The 16216-nt window shown below is 38.4% G+C and overlaps 1 protein-coding gene across 2 annotated transcripts in view; it reads right to left on the bottom strand.

The window, feature by feature from the left end:
- Nucleotides 1-647: 647 nt before the first annotated feature.
- Nucleotides 648-16216, bottom strand: part of CCNY (cyclin Y) — a 157994-nt gene continuing 142425 nt past the window's right edge. For both annotated transcript variants that reach the window (XM_073677638.1, XM_073677639.1), the window contains exons 9-10: nt 15575-15737; nt 648-11067 (exon numbers count right to left, since the gene is read on the bottom strand). In XM_073677638.1, the coding sequence (XP_073533739.1) occupies nt 10951-11067; nt 15575-15737 (280 nt within the window). In that variant the 3' untranslated portion in view covers nt 648-10950. The remainder of the gene's footprint in view (nt 11068-15574; nt 15738-16216) is intronic.

Here is a 16216-nt window from a genome sequence, read left to right as displayed (position 1 = left end):
TCAGGCCAAATATTGCTTTGGTCTTAGACATGCTATGTCTGGTGTGTGTACATGATCTACTAACATCCTCTCATATAACTAATAAAGGCATGTTTAGCTAACAGAAGGTAAGGCAGTCCTTTACTAACTAGAGATGAGCACAATATTCTTGGACTATAATGTGTTTTATGTAATGCTTAAAAGATTTAAAGGACTTTTCTGGACTGTAATATTGATGGCCTCTCCTTAGGGTAGGCAATCAAAATGTTATCAGAGGGGCTCAAGCTTTCAGGACCCACTCCCTCCAATCAATGAATTGAAGTGGCTTAGGGTTGAATAAGAGTGCAGTACATTTAGAAGAGCTTTGCCCGAGTCTGGTAAGCAATTAAGGGGGCAATGAAGTTCCTTTCAGTCAGCCAATTGACTGGGCTACCACTGTTCAGATATTGATTGCCTATGTCAGAATGGTGATACATATTATTAGTATAGAAACCCCTTTAAACGTTGTAGTCCTCCAAATCAGAAAGAAGTAACCTGGGTCTACTAACTATTAAACCCCTGCAAATAGCTTCTGGACAGAGGACCTACAAAGATAGGTACATTTAAGAGAGTCAAAATAATGCTCTTTGCTGTCTTGAGCGATGTGTGAATAATACAACCACACTATATTTTTCTTACAAATCCAGCTTTATTAACATTGTATGGAACTTGCAAACAATTGACAGTCACTAAGTGTAATCCAAAGTTACTGTACTTTTTTTTTTGGCAAAATCAGAACAAGTATAAAACAAAAGCAGCAATTACTTCTCTCATTACAAGATTTAAAAATAATGATAAACTGAAAAATAAACCCACACAGCAAAATCTTAGTTTATTGTTTAGTGCAAGAGACATATGAAAGATCACAGAGGAATAAACTGTGGACAAAAGGGAAAGAGCAAAGGATCTGAATACAGAGGTAGAATCCACTGCAAAGAAGGCTTCTTAATAGACTGCAAACTTAACAGCAGGAATAAAACTTAACTTTATCGTGTCCCAATTATTAAATTCATGTTTTGTAAAAAGAACATGGCTCAATTTAACCCAGTTGGGACTTCTGGGCTAGAGTACATTCCAGCTTATCAATATAGTCTACATTGACATGTTTAAAATATGAATGGTTGCAAAAGGCATGTGGATAAATGGCTTTGAAGTTGGCATTGGGCCAATATTTTAGGAATCTATATAATGACAATCATTCAAGGGAAGCTGCAGTCTCCCAATCCTCAAACCTTATGGCACCGCTATGGGGTTCAACCATACCCTTTAATTTTGGAAAAGTAACAGGTTAACATCCTGCATTCTGCAAAATCTGTGTCAAATATCTAACACTTCCCCATCTTCTAAATGCATGACCTATCATCATAAATAGCCCGATCCTTTAACCTGAGTGACGTACTTGGCAAAAAAATTAAACTAAGGAGTATTATCATAAGAATCCCTAGTAAAGCTTAAAGGTCATGTCACTTGGCACTTAACACTAACAATATTAGGTGGTTGCCTAAAAGGGGTTGTGTTAAGAAATCATCCTATCTATTTAGGGTTTTCATTAAAGAGGGCTGCCTGCTCGACCTCCCTTTTATAAGCCAGTCTGAAGAACGTCTTTAATAGAGTTGCTCTCTTTTTAAACATCTTAACATCTAAATGGCTGCCAAGTAACACTGCATTTCACTTGCAGTGGGAAGAACCCTCAAAAAAATCAATGGAGTAGTACATCTAATGAGACAACCCATTTAAACATCTACCCATTACATGCTTAAGGTTTTACTCATCAGAATGAAACAGATTACATTGCTATATTCCTTGCTTAAAACAGTCTTGAACAGGCTAGACTCGCCTAACTAAGACAGTCACTGATTCCACTTAAAGTATGCAAGCAGATCAGCAATGACTTAGATAATATAAAACAGATAGGGCCATTATTCACACAGAGTAATCCTAGTGAAAGTATTACAACTTAAAAGGCGTTCCTTGGCACACATTAATAGCAGCCGCCTTGTAGATCACAACTGTGTTCATCTACATTAGTTATCACAAATGCTTCATCCTAAATCTCAAGCAGGATAACAGCAAACACCTCTGTGCAGCTAAAATTTCAAAATCTCCTTCAAATTTATGACCTTAATATTTAATAAAGTCGAATTGGAAAACTTTGATCGCCTATATTAACCACCGTTAATGGAAGTTTGGATAGGTTATCTGTTACATTTCATACAGTAAGCAGCTGTCACTGATACAGCTGCTCTAATGGTCCACTCTGTGGCTAGAAAATAAAAAAAAGATTTAAATATCGGAATTTCCTAGGCATGGAACAGCTCTATTAAAAGAGTATTCTAGAAAAAGAAATAAAGACGCTGATTTTCTTCTTAAAACACTTAACACTTTTCTATGGCATATGTCTTGGATTGCATAAAATGTCTAGGATCGGCCTAAATTAATTATTATTTACAAAGTTAAACATAGTGTGTGAGTTTTGCAGAAATATTTTTTCAAAATGATTAAAAACTTGTAGGATCAAGAAGCAAATAAAGGTTTACTTGGGCTTGCTTGGATATTTTGTCATAAATATTTAACTTTTTACCTGGTCTATAAATGCCGCTTTTCTCCTAAATCTGGGGCTGTTGATTCTCTCCCGCCCCCTCCTCCTTTTTACGCTGGCTATGTAAATCTAGTCTGGTTAGTGGCGATCCTCAATTCTTCTGTGAGCATTTTCTTGAGGATCATGCCATGCCCCCTTGGCTAAGATTAGATTTATATACAAGCAGATCTGTCAGCAGATTTCACATTGCAAGCTGCATATATTATTATTAAATAGCTCTCTTAAACCTGAAGAGGCTGCAGTGCTTATATGAAAATGGCTGTAGAAACTTTTTTTTTAATGTTTTCCTCCTGATATTGAAATTATGGTAAAGCCGGACTCATTTCAATATCGGAAGAGAGAATTAAAAAAAAAAAAAAAACAACAAAAAAAAAAAACAACATATATATTATATACTGCCAGCGTGACGTGAATTTTCATAGGAAGTACACCAGGAAAGATGCCCTGCTAGCATCCTATAAGAGCACAGAATGAACCAACGTGGTCACCATGTCCGCTGATCTATAGAAGCACACCACCACTGGAAAAACAGGAAGCCAGGGGCTGGGAGCGGTGTACTCCTGAAGATTCATCTTGAGACAACCCCTTTAATTGTCTTGTTAATTATCCCGGTAACTTGTATTTGAAAACTAAAATAAAAATTAGAACATAAAAAGTTTTATAAGTGCTGTACATTTAGGGGTACCTTTTGTTTCCATGATAAGTTACAAATTGTAAGCAAAGAATCATTGACCCAAAAAAAAAAAAAAAAAAAAAAGACATGTAGATTAGGGCGAGTATACACAAACATGCTTCAATCACAATGACGGTATATCACCATTGTCTCTTTCTTGTCCACATACAAAGCACTGTGTTAACCCTAAAGTGAACCTTTCATGACATTCTTTTTTTTTTTTTTCAATATTTAATCTCAATTTCTTACAAAAACATTCATTTTTTTACATTTCAATCTATATAAAACTGCTTAAGAAAGGTTTTCTCATAATTGGAAGCACATGCACAAAGAATACAAAGAGTTAAAGGGCAAAGCTAAAATATATTCAAAGAGCGTCTGTCAAACAATGATATAACTGAATAATTTTTTTTTATTTTAATCAAAGCATTTGAGAAATGTTTTTGTAGATTTATTTTTGTACTATGAGCGAATCATTTTCTTCAAATCATTTTCGAAGAACCGTAATATCAATTAAAAAATACATTTCTAAATCAAAATGGTTGCTCAGAATTATTCCCCAGAAGTTCTGAACAGGATTGGTCATAATCGTGTTACTGAGACTTATTTACATGTGTGTGAATTAAGACCCCCATAAACATTAGACAAATGTAAACTGAACCCACCAGTATCATGAGGCTCAGTTGACAAATTTTGTCGGAGGATATAAGGATTTGGCAGCTTAGATTTCAGAATGGCTATCTTATTGTTCTTTACGCAACAGTCAGTGGAAAAGTCTGACAGCTTGTGTCTCGTAGAGAATTCCCAAGCGCTGAGCAGTATGAGTGCTCCTGTGGATGGAGGAATAGTGAGAGATAGCTGTTGGCCAACGATAGTTCAGCCGATCATTCAGCCAGCAGCCACGTAGTCTGTATGGGGCTCGTAAGAGATGAGCAGTACTCTGGTCCAGCATTTGGTATTCCATGGCTGATGGACCTGTGAAGAACAAACTTCCTCATCAGACAAGGAATTGGCAGGATCCTTGGTTCTTCTTGCGATTAAGAGTCACCATGATATCATTATTTAGCGTTAGGCCTAGTTACTAGGCCCGTCATTAAGACAAAGAGGACTAGTAATCACAAGAGGGTCAAAGGATGTCTACATTCGAGTGCTTGGTGAGGAGCTTCGCTCTACCCTATCCAACCAACACTGAGTAACGAACTAGAGGCCGGACCAAAGTACTACAAATCATTGTGCTCATTTAAAGTGAGAATAATTCTATAGGAATTACCAAACTATAAATTCCAAAAACACAGGTACAAAATCCAAATATGGATATTTAATAAATTAGTAATTGTTACTCCGAAAGCAGAGACAGACACTCTTTAAATTAAAGGGGAAATAGAACATATTGTAAAAGTGTGAATAGCAGTAGCCTTACAAAGTAGAATGGCTGTCAAATTTAGAGTCCAGATGTTTCTCTAAGTGTATTTAAGTAACTGACGGATTCATCCAAATGATCATATAAAGAAGGCTGTCGATCATTAAGCTGCTCCGCCCTCTGGACACCTAAGCCTAGAGGGAGCAGGGAATTAAATGAATATATTTCCAGTTATACTGAATCTTTTCCACTAAACTAAATATCTGCTCAGCTCTCCCCAACATTGACAGATTCATAGATAGAAATAGCCACTGCCATACAAACATTTTAAAGGGAATCTGTCAAAAGACAGATCACTGTAAGAAAGAGTATCTATGAGACACCTATAGCATTCTGATTTAGTGGAATCTACTGTATCCAATGATTGCCAGTCCAATCACCATTCAAAAGCATGTGCAATATGCCAATTACAGCACCTCCCGATGTGTTGGGTGGAGAACCAGCATATATGTTTCCCCAAGCCACTCCTGACGTACAAGTGTCATGGCCATGATCACATAGCGCCTTTGGGCCAATAAAACTAAGCAATTATCAGCATAAAGGCAAGCACCTTTGAGTGGCTGCTGAAAAAGTGGAATTTCAAGGGTATAATACTTTATATTATGTGATATAGTTATATCAACAAAAACAATTAGGAAATTAAATACATATGTACAGAAAATTGTAAAACTATAGTGGCATAGGAACATTTCAGAGATGAGCAATTCGATTTGCGCTGCCCTGGTTAGGCATTCAGAACGGTCTCCTTTGGCTGTCAGAATTCACTTCTGCTCCTCAAATCCTCAACCCCACATCTTGGGCGTCTATGGCACTTTGCAAGTTCTAGGAGGTCTTGGACGTTGATAGGTTTGGCCGAAGGTCTAATATGTATGAGGGCCCCAGACAATTTATTGGGGTTAAGGATCTTGCGTGTAAGATTTCGGACTACTGATCCTTTTGATCTCCGAGTAGGGAAGAGACGACCTGTGGAAGTTTGGGTCCTGGTACCCTACCTGAACTTTATTCCAAAGTTTGGTTCTGGTACCAGAACTGTACCTGAACCAGAAGCCAAACCCCATTGAAAACAAGGAGGACCCCAACTTTTGATCTGGAAAATTCTCTCTCTCTGCAACAGACTTCATCCGGAACTCCAAACATTGCAACAGACTTCCGGGGAAAGTCCGTGTTCGGCGTTTAGCACCAGACGGTAACTGTCGGGTAAGAACACAGAACTTTTAAGGTCGAGTTCGCCCATCTCTATCTCTGAAAGATAAATCCTTGTCAGACATGTCTGGCAGTGGGTCTCTTATAAAGACAGGAGAACCAAGCCAGACAAGCACTCCTGAGTATGGGAGAGCGAACCGTGATGGCTACAAAATGTCCGAAACATCATTTGGCCGATAGTCATCTAATAAGTATGCTGGGCATAATAAGCTATAAATGTGTCCAGAATTCTGGCGCAGAAGTGTAGACTGGCAGCCATGGAGGGCCAGAATGGACGCCAGACTGGAACGACGAAAATCGAATTGAGCATCTCTAGAAACTTAATTTTTATTTATTTCATTTTCTTAATAATTTATACAAAAAGTTAAGTGACAGCAATTCATCACTATGAGCTCAATAATGTAACCTCTGCCGTGGTTAAATACTGCGAGTAAAGAAGGTCACTAGCTGGATTTTCTTCTTTTTTTTTTTTTTGCAATATATATAGTATATACAATATACAAACCAATTTATGTCGCGATAAGGTAAACACATACAGCTTGGAAATATTGCTTGCAAATTGGACCCAGTTGCCTTGCAAAGGAATTTACACAAAACAATGTACAGAAGAAATGTATTGAAAAATAGGCATTTTGCTTCTGTTTAAAAAACATACAGCAATGGCCATTACATTTACCATGACCTCTTATGTCTTCACAGAAAGAAAATTTTCAAAAACTAAAGCCAAAAAATGACAAAAAATAAAAATATTTCACAGAATTTTCCAAGTGCAGGCAAAAAAAATAAAAGGAACGCACTATATTTTGCACACTCTCTCTCGCTCACCCAGACACACGCATAGCACATCCACAATATAAATAGGATATGTGTATATATATATTTATAACCTCCGGAATGATCCACAATTTCCCAATGCACTTTTGGTTCAGCACTATGCTATGAGTTGACTTATAATGACTATGTACGGTATACAGTATTTGTGTTTTGCCCCCCTCTAGAGGCCAGTAAGTGTATTACAGGAATGCATCACAAAACAAAAAAAAACAAAAAAACTTTATAATAATATTCACACATATAAGTCGTCTTTATGCTTTCAAGTCCATATACAATTAACAAAATCCACATTAAATAAAATAATATATAACTGTTATAAGTAAGGTTTGCTCTAGTACTTTTAGACACTCAGTGAGATGGGCCGTGAGATGGGGGTCGGAGAAATCCCATTCTGGAGCTGGGTGCACCCTCCCAAAGGTGGGAGCGGAAAGCTGTCAGATATTTATGAAATATCCATGTGATCGGTCATAAATGTCTGAGATGAGAATACATCTTTAACTCGAATATAAGGGTAGTACTTAAAATGTAGCCAGACAACCCCTTTAATAACAGTTCTATATCATTTTATAATCTAGAATTTATGGGATATTGGAGGTCAGATGGAATACAGAAGAGATATTTAATACAGCGTATCTGAGCGGTATAAGGCGCTTCTCTGACATTTTTTCTAGATGGCTTAAAAAGGTAGGAAACGCTGATGTGTAATGATCTACTAAAAACAAACCTGTCACCACATCAAAAGTGGCCAGGTTTTGCTCTTTTATTCCTGTTGTTTCTCTGCGTATGCCATTATTTGTTTTTTTTTCAAACCCAACATACGGTTCCAGAGATATGGGCCTTTTTATGCAGTGCAATTTTTTATGGTCTTTACCAAAGGGGCGTGGCTCAATGGGTTCCTTGGGGGCATGTCTTTAGGCTGCTCTGCATAATTACCCTGTGAGTAATCTTATTGATGCATACACATTAAATGGGAGTATACTCGGGACTTGGAGAAGAGGAGAAGGACTTGGGTATTGTGGTTACAAGTAAGCTGAGCAGCAGCACTCAATGTCAAGCAGCAGCCGCAAAAGCCAACAAGATTTTAGGATGTATAAAAAGATAAATAAATTCCAGTGATCCCATGGTTACAGTCAGAGCAGTCTATGCCCACCACAAGAGGTAGTGATAGCCGACACTATAACAGCTTTTAGAAAAGGGCTGGACAATTTCCTCAATTCACATGACATTGTGGGTTCCAGTTAAATTGGATAAAATGTTACACCTATAGTAGTACATTTAGTACAGTAATAGTAATTACATAACTAGTATCGTAATTAGGTTTGATCCAGGGTTCTAGGACTGATCGCCTTTTCTCGGGGTCAAGAAGGAATTTTTCCCCTGTGACAAGGGGCAACATTTGTCCTTGCGGAGAGTGACATGTTAAGCATGTCACAGTGAGGAGACTTTTAAAGCTGCATACCGATCTGACACCTCTCACCCAGCCAAACCAGAACTCACACTTTGCACTGACAAGGGGCAGTACCCCGAAACACAGTGTCTGCAAATTGAGTTTCTGGTTCTGGCTCATATCCCAAGTCATGTGACAAGGCTCATTAAAGGGTCACTATTGACTTTTAGGATTGCTACTTCCTGTAGGTGGCGCTAGAGTTCTGGTCCTCTTCGTCCCCTGTGACACAAATTGGCTGAATGTGTCCTGGGGTTTTTGCCTTCTTCTGGATCAACAGATTTAGGCATATGGATTTTTAGTAATACCGTTATTAGAATGACAAGAGTAAGCCAAAATATAAAACTAATTAAAAATGTAAATTATAAAACAGGTTCATTTTTAATTGTAATAGTGCAGAAATAATAAAAATGGTAATAATAATAATAGTAATAATACATTTGTGGGGTCTAGTCCCAGTTAGTTAGTAAGTTAGTGTAGTGTTAGTGTAGGGAGTACAATTGGGGAGGAAGGTTGAACTTGATAGACCTAGGTCTTTATTCAACCTACGTTACCCTGTGTAAAGACCCAAAAAAAAGTAGCACCAAATAAAAAAGGCCCACATCTCTGGAACCACATGGTGGATTTAATAAAAAATAAATACCAAAATACTATTGGAAGCAGTGGGAATAAAAATAAGAGCAAAACATGGCCACTTGGTAGCTGGTGACAGGTCCTCACAGAGTATGATCCCTTTTGAATACCATCTGCAAAAATAATTTTCAGGAAGGATTAAAGGTGATGTGCAGCCAATAAAAAATATAATAATAAAAGGGCTCAGAGTTGTATAAAATAAGACTAGTAGCGACTCTCACCATCACCAATCCCCCGCAGCTCCCATTATGACACTTACCCCGGTCTCCATTTACTGATCCTGTTCTCAGCCAACCCCCGGCTGCAGTGGTGACCCATCTCACTGATTGGCTGAGCATGCATTTTGGGTAAGAACCAGGATGAGAACTGTGGCGGATCTGCAAGGGCGAGCACCGATTCTTTTGCTATTTCATGGTGGCAATTTTATTAATCAGCTGGACAACCCCTTTATAATGAAACGTTGTAAATCTGTTGTGCAAAAATAGAATTTTCCTTTAAAGTGTAGATAATGAATTATATGAGCAAGTGATTTCAGATTCGACAATAAGTTGCTGTCAGGATAAAAACGTAAAGCAGTCATTTCATAGCTGTTCCTATACATTGGGGTTATCTTCACGTGTTCTCAATGGGGGAAGACTTGCCTCCCGTACAGGGGTTGCCCACCTTTGGAGACATTTTATTTTTTCCCTTAAATGCATGTATTTGGGGTTTCTCCTTTGCGCTGTACTTTCTCTGGCTGACTGCAGAATAAGTTAACTGAGAATCCACAAGTGAGCTCCTTCTGATAATATGACATGAGAGTTTGCAACTTCCTGAGCTTCTCTTAGCTCATTTATGACCGCATCAAAGTTGAATGTGCAGGGAAACAAGAAGAAAAAGCGAAACGGTTAAAATATTTAATGAAGCCCAGCTGCAAAAATGAATTTTAGCCCCAAATACATGCATTTAAGGATACAGAAATAAATAAAAGTCCCCAAAGGTGAACAACCCCTTTAAGTACAAAAGGTCTTCCCAATAGTGGAGAGCCAGGACAATGCAATACACATTAGATGGTTGGCTCACCCTGTTGAAATCAGCAGGTTGTGCGGCCACCTTTAGCGAACGACACCAACGAAAACGCAAGCGCGAAGCCACAAAGGGTGCCATTTCTGCACTGTTCTACGAGCAGGTATTTTTCGTTCATACATTATTTAAGGTGACTCCTACATGTTGGCCGGAGCCTAAAGCACCCAATAATATTGGTCATCTGGAGCTGATGACTTGTAAGGGTGCATTTACACTAGCCGATTCATAAACTAGTGTTCCTAGGACTGTTAGCTGCCAGATAATCTTCCTTTCCAAGCAGGCTGCCAATCAATAAATATTCTTGGCAGAACATAATCCTGTGTAAACAGGAAATGTGCTGCTGAGAATAATTATATTCTACGTGCACAAAACTGACATGTTAACAATTGTTCCATACACAAAGGCCATTAAACAGCTTGGTCGTAGTCGACCACCAGTTATTTAACATCCAAGGTTTGGCCAGTCTGAGTGCAGTTTTGTATTTATAGATAATTTCCGGTGAACATTCCCCATTAACTGTGCCCTTATAAATACCACCTTGTATATCTATGCCATTGCATTTACTTTCATCATCTTGACGCTGCACCCCTGCCATTAACTCCAGTGCATTTTTGATTAGTGAACAGAACACAGCATTCTGAAAAAAAAAATATATATATATATATTTAGGTAAAAACACTGATTTTTTGGATAAATAAACCAAGAAAAAATTTTTTTTGCCAGTTTATGGATTTTTCCAGCATTGGATTGAAATAGATTTTTTTTAATTCTATTATGTGGGATTTTTCTATTTTCTTCATCTTTATCAATTTCAGAATGATGGTCCGAATACTTGAGAGAAGGTTGAAGCTGTGAAATGGCTTAAAATGTCTCCGGATAGTGATGGATGTGTCCCATCTTTGTGACAGGGAGGCACTGTAAGGGAGGCTTATCGACTCTTCAGAATAAAAAAAAGTAAAATAAAATAATACTAATACAATGTCTTATTTCCCCAAGACGAAGGACAACGATATTTGGACAAAACAGTACATGAGACAGAGGCGTATGGACAGAAGCCGCTGTTAGGATATAATGGCGGGAGACCATCGTACGACAGTTAGGTTATCAGTACTTGCAGAACGTCTCTTGGCCAGTTTTCGGAAGTCCTTGTACTTATCCTCACACAGGCGGGAAATGGCCTAAACGAAATGGAGAACAAAAGCATCCGTGTGTCAGAACAGATTAGTAACCGTAAAATTACAATTCTGGAGCATTTTCTCATAGAGCTGCACATTGTGCCATTCCTCTATTATTCCTCCTGGCAATGTATAAGCAAATCATCCACTTCCCTTCATCAATGCATTTATTGGATATGTCCCTGCACGCTCTGACCTTTCCAACAGGAGTAACAGAGAAAAGAAGCCCCAATATTCTTTTGAAATTGGAAATTTTTCATCATGGAGTTCATGGAAAATACATTTCTAATCCGCATGTTTTGAGGCTCAGATATGTTTCAATTTGTGACTTTGAATTTTCTATTTTACATAAATCTCTTACCATTAACAACATTATTTTCAGGGGAAAAAAAAAAAGAAGAAAAAAAAAAAAAAATCATGGAAGATTTTGTTTTCTTTTATAGGGTAACATTATATCCAGAGATCTCAATAAGGCCTCATTCAGACACAAAAAAATTAGACGTTTGCCAAAAGAAAAAAAAAGATTTAATTTTATTTTATTTTTTACAAGCTTCTCCTACCCATTAGACAGTAATAAACTAAGAGCACTTGGATTACATGTGGACACATCCATGTTCTGCTCATTCTATTTTTACAGACTAATTTATTTGAATGCGCAAATTTGATCTAGGACTCGGATCAAAAACAGACAGGTCACTATTTTTTCTTTTTTTTTTTGAGAACACTCAGTCTGCCAAAAAAACTAACATGTGAACAGCTCCAAAGACTATAATGGGTACATGTGAAAAATGGATGTCTGAAGGAGGTCAGTAATAGTACGTAGCTGCGCCCTGGGCTTTATGGACCAGCTACATACTATTACGCACGCTGCAATCGCACCCGCACACAAGCGGTGCGGGGCGATCACCGCCGGGTGTCAGCTGATTGTCACAGCTGACACCTGGTGCTATGTGCCAGGAGCAGTCCTGAACCACTCCAAGCACATTAACCCCCCCAATGCTGCGATCTAAGTCGATCGCAGCATTGCGGGGGCAAGGGGAGGTAAGCGCCGATACTTACCTCCTCTGCCAGTGTCCCGCGCTGTCTGCGGCGGCTCCCGGATGTTGTCATGGTGACCCGATGTAGTCATGACAACATCCGGGTCACCAGACAGCAGGAAGTTGCTTTGGTGATGCGCAGTTTAAAAGTTTAAAAGTAAAAAAGTGCCAGAAAGTGAAATAAATAAAAATATATTGTACCCATAATATTTATTATGAAAAAATAAATAAACCAATAAAAAGTACACATATTTGGTATCGCCGCGTCCAGAACGACCTGACCTATAAAACTGTCCCACTAGATCACCCCTTTATTGAACAAGGTAAAAAATAAAAATAAAAAACAAAAGCAAAAAACAATGCATCATCATCATACCGCCAAACAAAAAATGGAATAACACGCGATCAAAAAGACGAATGTAAATAAAAATGGTACCGCTGAAAACATCATCTTGTCCCGCACAAAAACAAGCTGCCATACAGCTCCTTCAGCCGAAAAATAAAAAAGTTATAGCTCTCAGAATAAAGCGATGCAAAAAATTATTTTTTCTATAAAATAGGTTTTATTGTGTAAAAGCGCCAAAACATAAAAAACTATATAAATGTGGTACCGTTGTAAACGTACTGACTCTAAGAATAAAGCTACCTTATCAATTTTACCACACGCAGAACAGCATAAAAAAAAAAAAACAATTCCTGAATTGTTGGTTTTTGTTTATTCTGCCTCCCAAAAATCAGAATAGAAAGCAATCAGAAAATGACACGTGCCCAAAAATGGTACCAATAAAAACGTCAACTTGTCCCACAAAAAACAAGCCGTCACATGACTCTGTCGGCCGAAATATGGAAAAATTATAGTTCTCAAAATATTGCGCTGCAAAAGTTAGTCTTTGCAAAAAAAATGCATCTTTTAGTGTGTGACAGCTGTCAATCATAAAAAAACGATATGAATCTGGTATCTCTGTAATCGCACCGACCCGAAGAACAAAGTCGTCTAATCACTTATGCCACACGAGGAACAGTGTAAAAAATAAACTCTAGAGTTAGGGTTGTGCTAGGGTTAGGGTTGTGCTAGGGTTAGGGATAGGGTTGCGCTAGGGTTAAGGATAGGGTTGCGCTAGGGTTAAGGATTTTTTCAAAAAGTAAAGAAAATAAAATGATGACGATATGGCGACTAGTCTTGAGCGCAAGTGCTCGCTACTTGAGTTTGCATCGGGTGCTCGGGTATGCACCGAGTATCGTGGGTGCTCGAGTGACATGCTCGAGTTTCCACCCCATATGCTTCGTGGCCAAAAAAAGTTGCACGGATTGCCAGCCATGCACGAGTGATCCCCGCATGTTTTTTTTTTTTGGGGTGTCTAATAACCGTGAAACATGCGGGACGGGAACTCGAGCATGTCACTCGAGCACCCGCGATACATGGTGCATATCCGAGTACCTGATGCAAACTCAAGTAGCGAGCACTTGCGCTCAAGACTAATGACAACTTATTCAATATGATGACCTAATGTTATCAAATTCTGTGTCGTACCTCTGGGTTCAAAATGTTCACTATACCCCTTGATAAAATCCTTATGGGGTCTAGTTTTCAAAATGTGGTCACTTGTGGGGGGTTTCCACTATTTTGGCGCATCCGGGGCTCTCCAAACGCGACATGGCATCCGCTCTCAATTCCAGCCAATTTTGCGTTCAAAAAGTTGCACAGTGCTCCTTCTCTTCTGAACTCTGCCGTGCACCCAAACAGTGTATTTTCCCCACATATGGGGTATCGGCGTACTCAGGAGAAATTGCACAAAAGTTTTTGGGGTCCATTTTCTCCCCTTACCGTTGTGAAAATAAAAAAATTGGGGCTAAAACATCATTTTTGTGGAAAAAGATTTTTTTTATTTTCACGGCTCCATGTTATAAACTTTTGTGAAGCACTCGGGGGTTCAGGGTGCTCACCAAACATCTAGACAAGTTCCCTGAGGGGTCTAGTTTCCAAAATGGTGTCACTTGTGGGGGGTTTCCACTGTTTAGGCACATCAGGGGCTCTTCAAATGCTACATGGCGTCCACTAATTATCCAAGCAAATTTTACATTCAAGAAGTCAAATGGTGCTCCTTCCCTTCCGAACCCTCCCGTGCGCCCAAACAGTGGTTTTCTCCCACATATTGGGTATCGGCGTGCTCAGGAGAAATTGCACAAAAAATTTTGGGGTCCATTTTTTCCTGCCATCCTTGCGAAAATAAAAAAAAATTGTGTCTAAAGTAACATTTTTGTGAAAAAGAAGTTAAATGTTCATTGTTTTCTTCCACATTACAAAAAATCCTGTGAAGCACGTGGAGGGTTAATAAATTTCTTGAATGTGCTTTTGAGCACCTTGAGGGATGCAGTTTTTAGAATGGTGTGACTTTTGGGTATTTTCTGTCATAAAGGCCCCTCAAAGTCACTTTGAATGTGATGTGGTCCCTAAAAAAATGGTTTTCTAAATTTTGTTGGAAAAATGAGAAATCGCTGGTCAACTTTTAACCCTTATAACTTCCTAACAAAAAAAAAATGTTGCTTCCAAAATTGTGCTGATGTAAAGTAGACATGTGGGAAATGTTATTTATTAACTATTTTGTGTGACATATCTCTCTGAATTAAGGGCATGAAAATTCAAAGTTTGAAAATTGCAAAATTTTCATTTTTTTCCCCACAAATAAATGCAAGTGATATCGAAGAAATGTTACCACCATCATGAAGTACAAGATGTCACGAAAAAACATTCTCAGAATTAGTGGGATAAGTTGAAGTGTTCCAGAGTAATTACCTCATAAAGTGACAGTGGTCAGAATTGTAAAAATTGGCCTGGTCATTAACGTGCAAACCACCTTGGGGGGTAAAGGGGTTAATCTAACATTCATGTTCTGAATTAAAAAAATGTTCTATAAAACTCAGTCTTGCCAAAATTTGGAAACTGTTCTTGTGTTTAGTGAGCTATTAAAGAAGCATTCCCATCAAAATTGTTATCCTCTCATCATATAATATAGCACAGTGAACTTACAATTGCTCATTTTGCCTTTCTACCCAGTAAATTCTTCTCTTTTCCCTGCATAAATAATTTCCCTCTTCAACTCCTGACCCAGCTGTTCCCCCTCCCATAAACTTGTGCAGAGAAAAATTGACCTCCTGTTTCTACATAGAGCTTAGAAGCATTCACCTAGTCAGATTTTAATCATGTGATGATGTCAAAGATCTAATGAAAAACAGAAGAATTATCTGGGAAGAAAGGCAAAATGAGCAATTGTAAGTACACAGTGCTATATTATATGATGGTTGCAATATATTAAGAGGATACAATTTTTGAGGGGAGGAGTGCTTCTTTAATTAAAATCTTACTTTTCAAAAGGGGTGTACTCATTTATTCAAGAGCACTGTATACGCACTTTCATAATCATGAAAATAAAAAAAAATAAAAAATAAAAAAAATCGGAAGAAAATGAATTTACCTCTAATTTACAGGCGCGGTCCCGGCTGAGGGGTTCCAGCGGAAAACTGAGGTTGTTACCTTCTGCCAGAGAGCGCAGGTCAAAATAATACTTGGCATAGACACTGGACGGAACGTTAATGTTGAACTGCAGCAACTCTAGAAACTGGCGCTCCAGCTCATTCCTAAGAAGGAGAAAAGGGAATAACAAAAAACTGTAGTCTAACATAAGTAATATGACAAGACGGGTTGAAGTCCTCCATACACATTAGATAAAAGTCAGATGATTTCGGAAGGATCAGCAATCCATCTTGACTCTACCCCAGCAGACGATGTAGGGGGAAAAGAAGGATCCGACTGTTGGAATTTCAAGGTTTTATCCTTTTATTTGGTGGGGAGCGAAGTCTCTCAGCCCCACTCTCTCCTAGAGACTTTAGGAGCGCTCGGTCGAGCCTTTCTGCGTATGGAGGAGTTACGAGAGACAGCTGTTGGCCAAATAAGCGTTGGGCCAAGAACTATCTAATGTGTATGACCACCTTAAAGAAGCTTTTTGAGACGTGATTACAGACACACCCGGGCGACAGCAACAATCTACGCTCACAAATGGAGTCCTGTTGATTGAACTAGATGCTCCATGAAGTTAAACTCCATTACTTATTTCTTA

This window comes from Phyllobates terribilis, unplaced genomic scaffold, assembly GCF_046119375.1.
Source record: "Phyllobates terribilis strain yellow unplaced genomic scaffold, ASM4611937v1 Scaffold_4__5_contigs__length_816908805, whole genome shotgun sequence".
Taxonomy (NCBI): domain Eukaryota; kingdom Metazoa; phylum Chordata; class Amphibia; order Anura; family Dendrobatidae; genus Phyllobates; species Phyllobates terribilis.
Note: the sequence above shows the minus strand (reverse complement) of the source record. Positions and strands in the feature narration are given on the sequence as shown.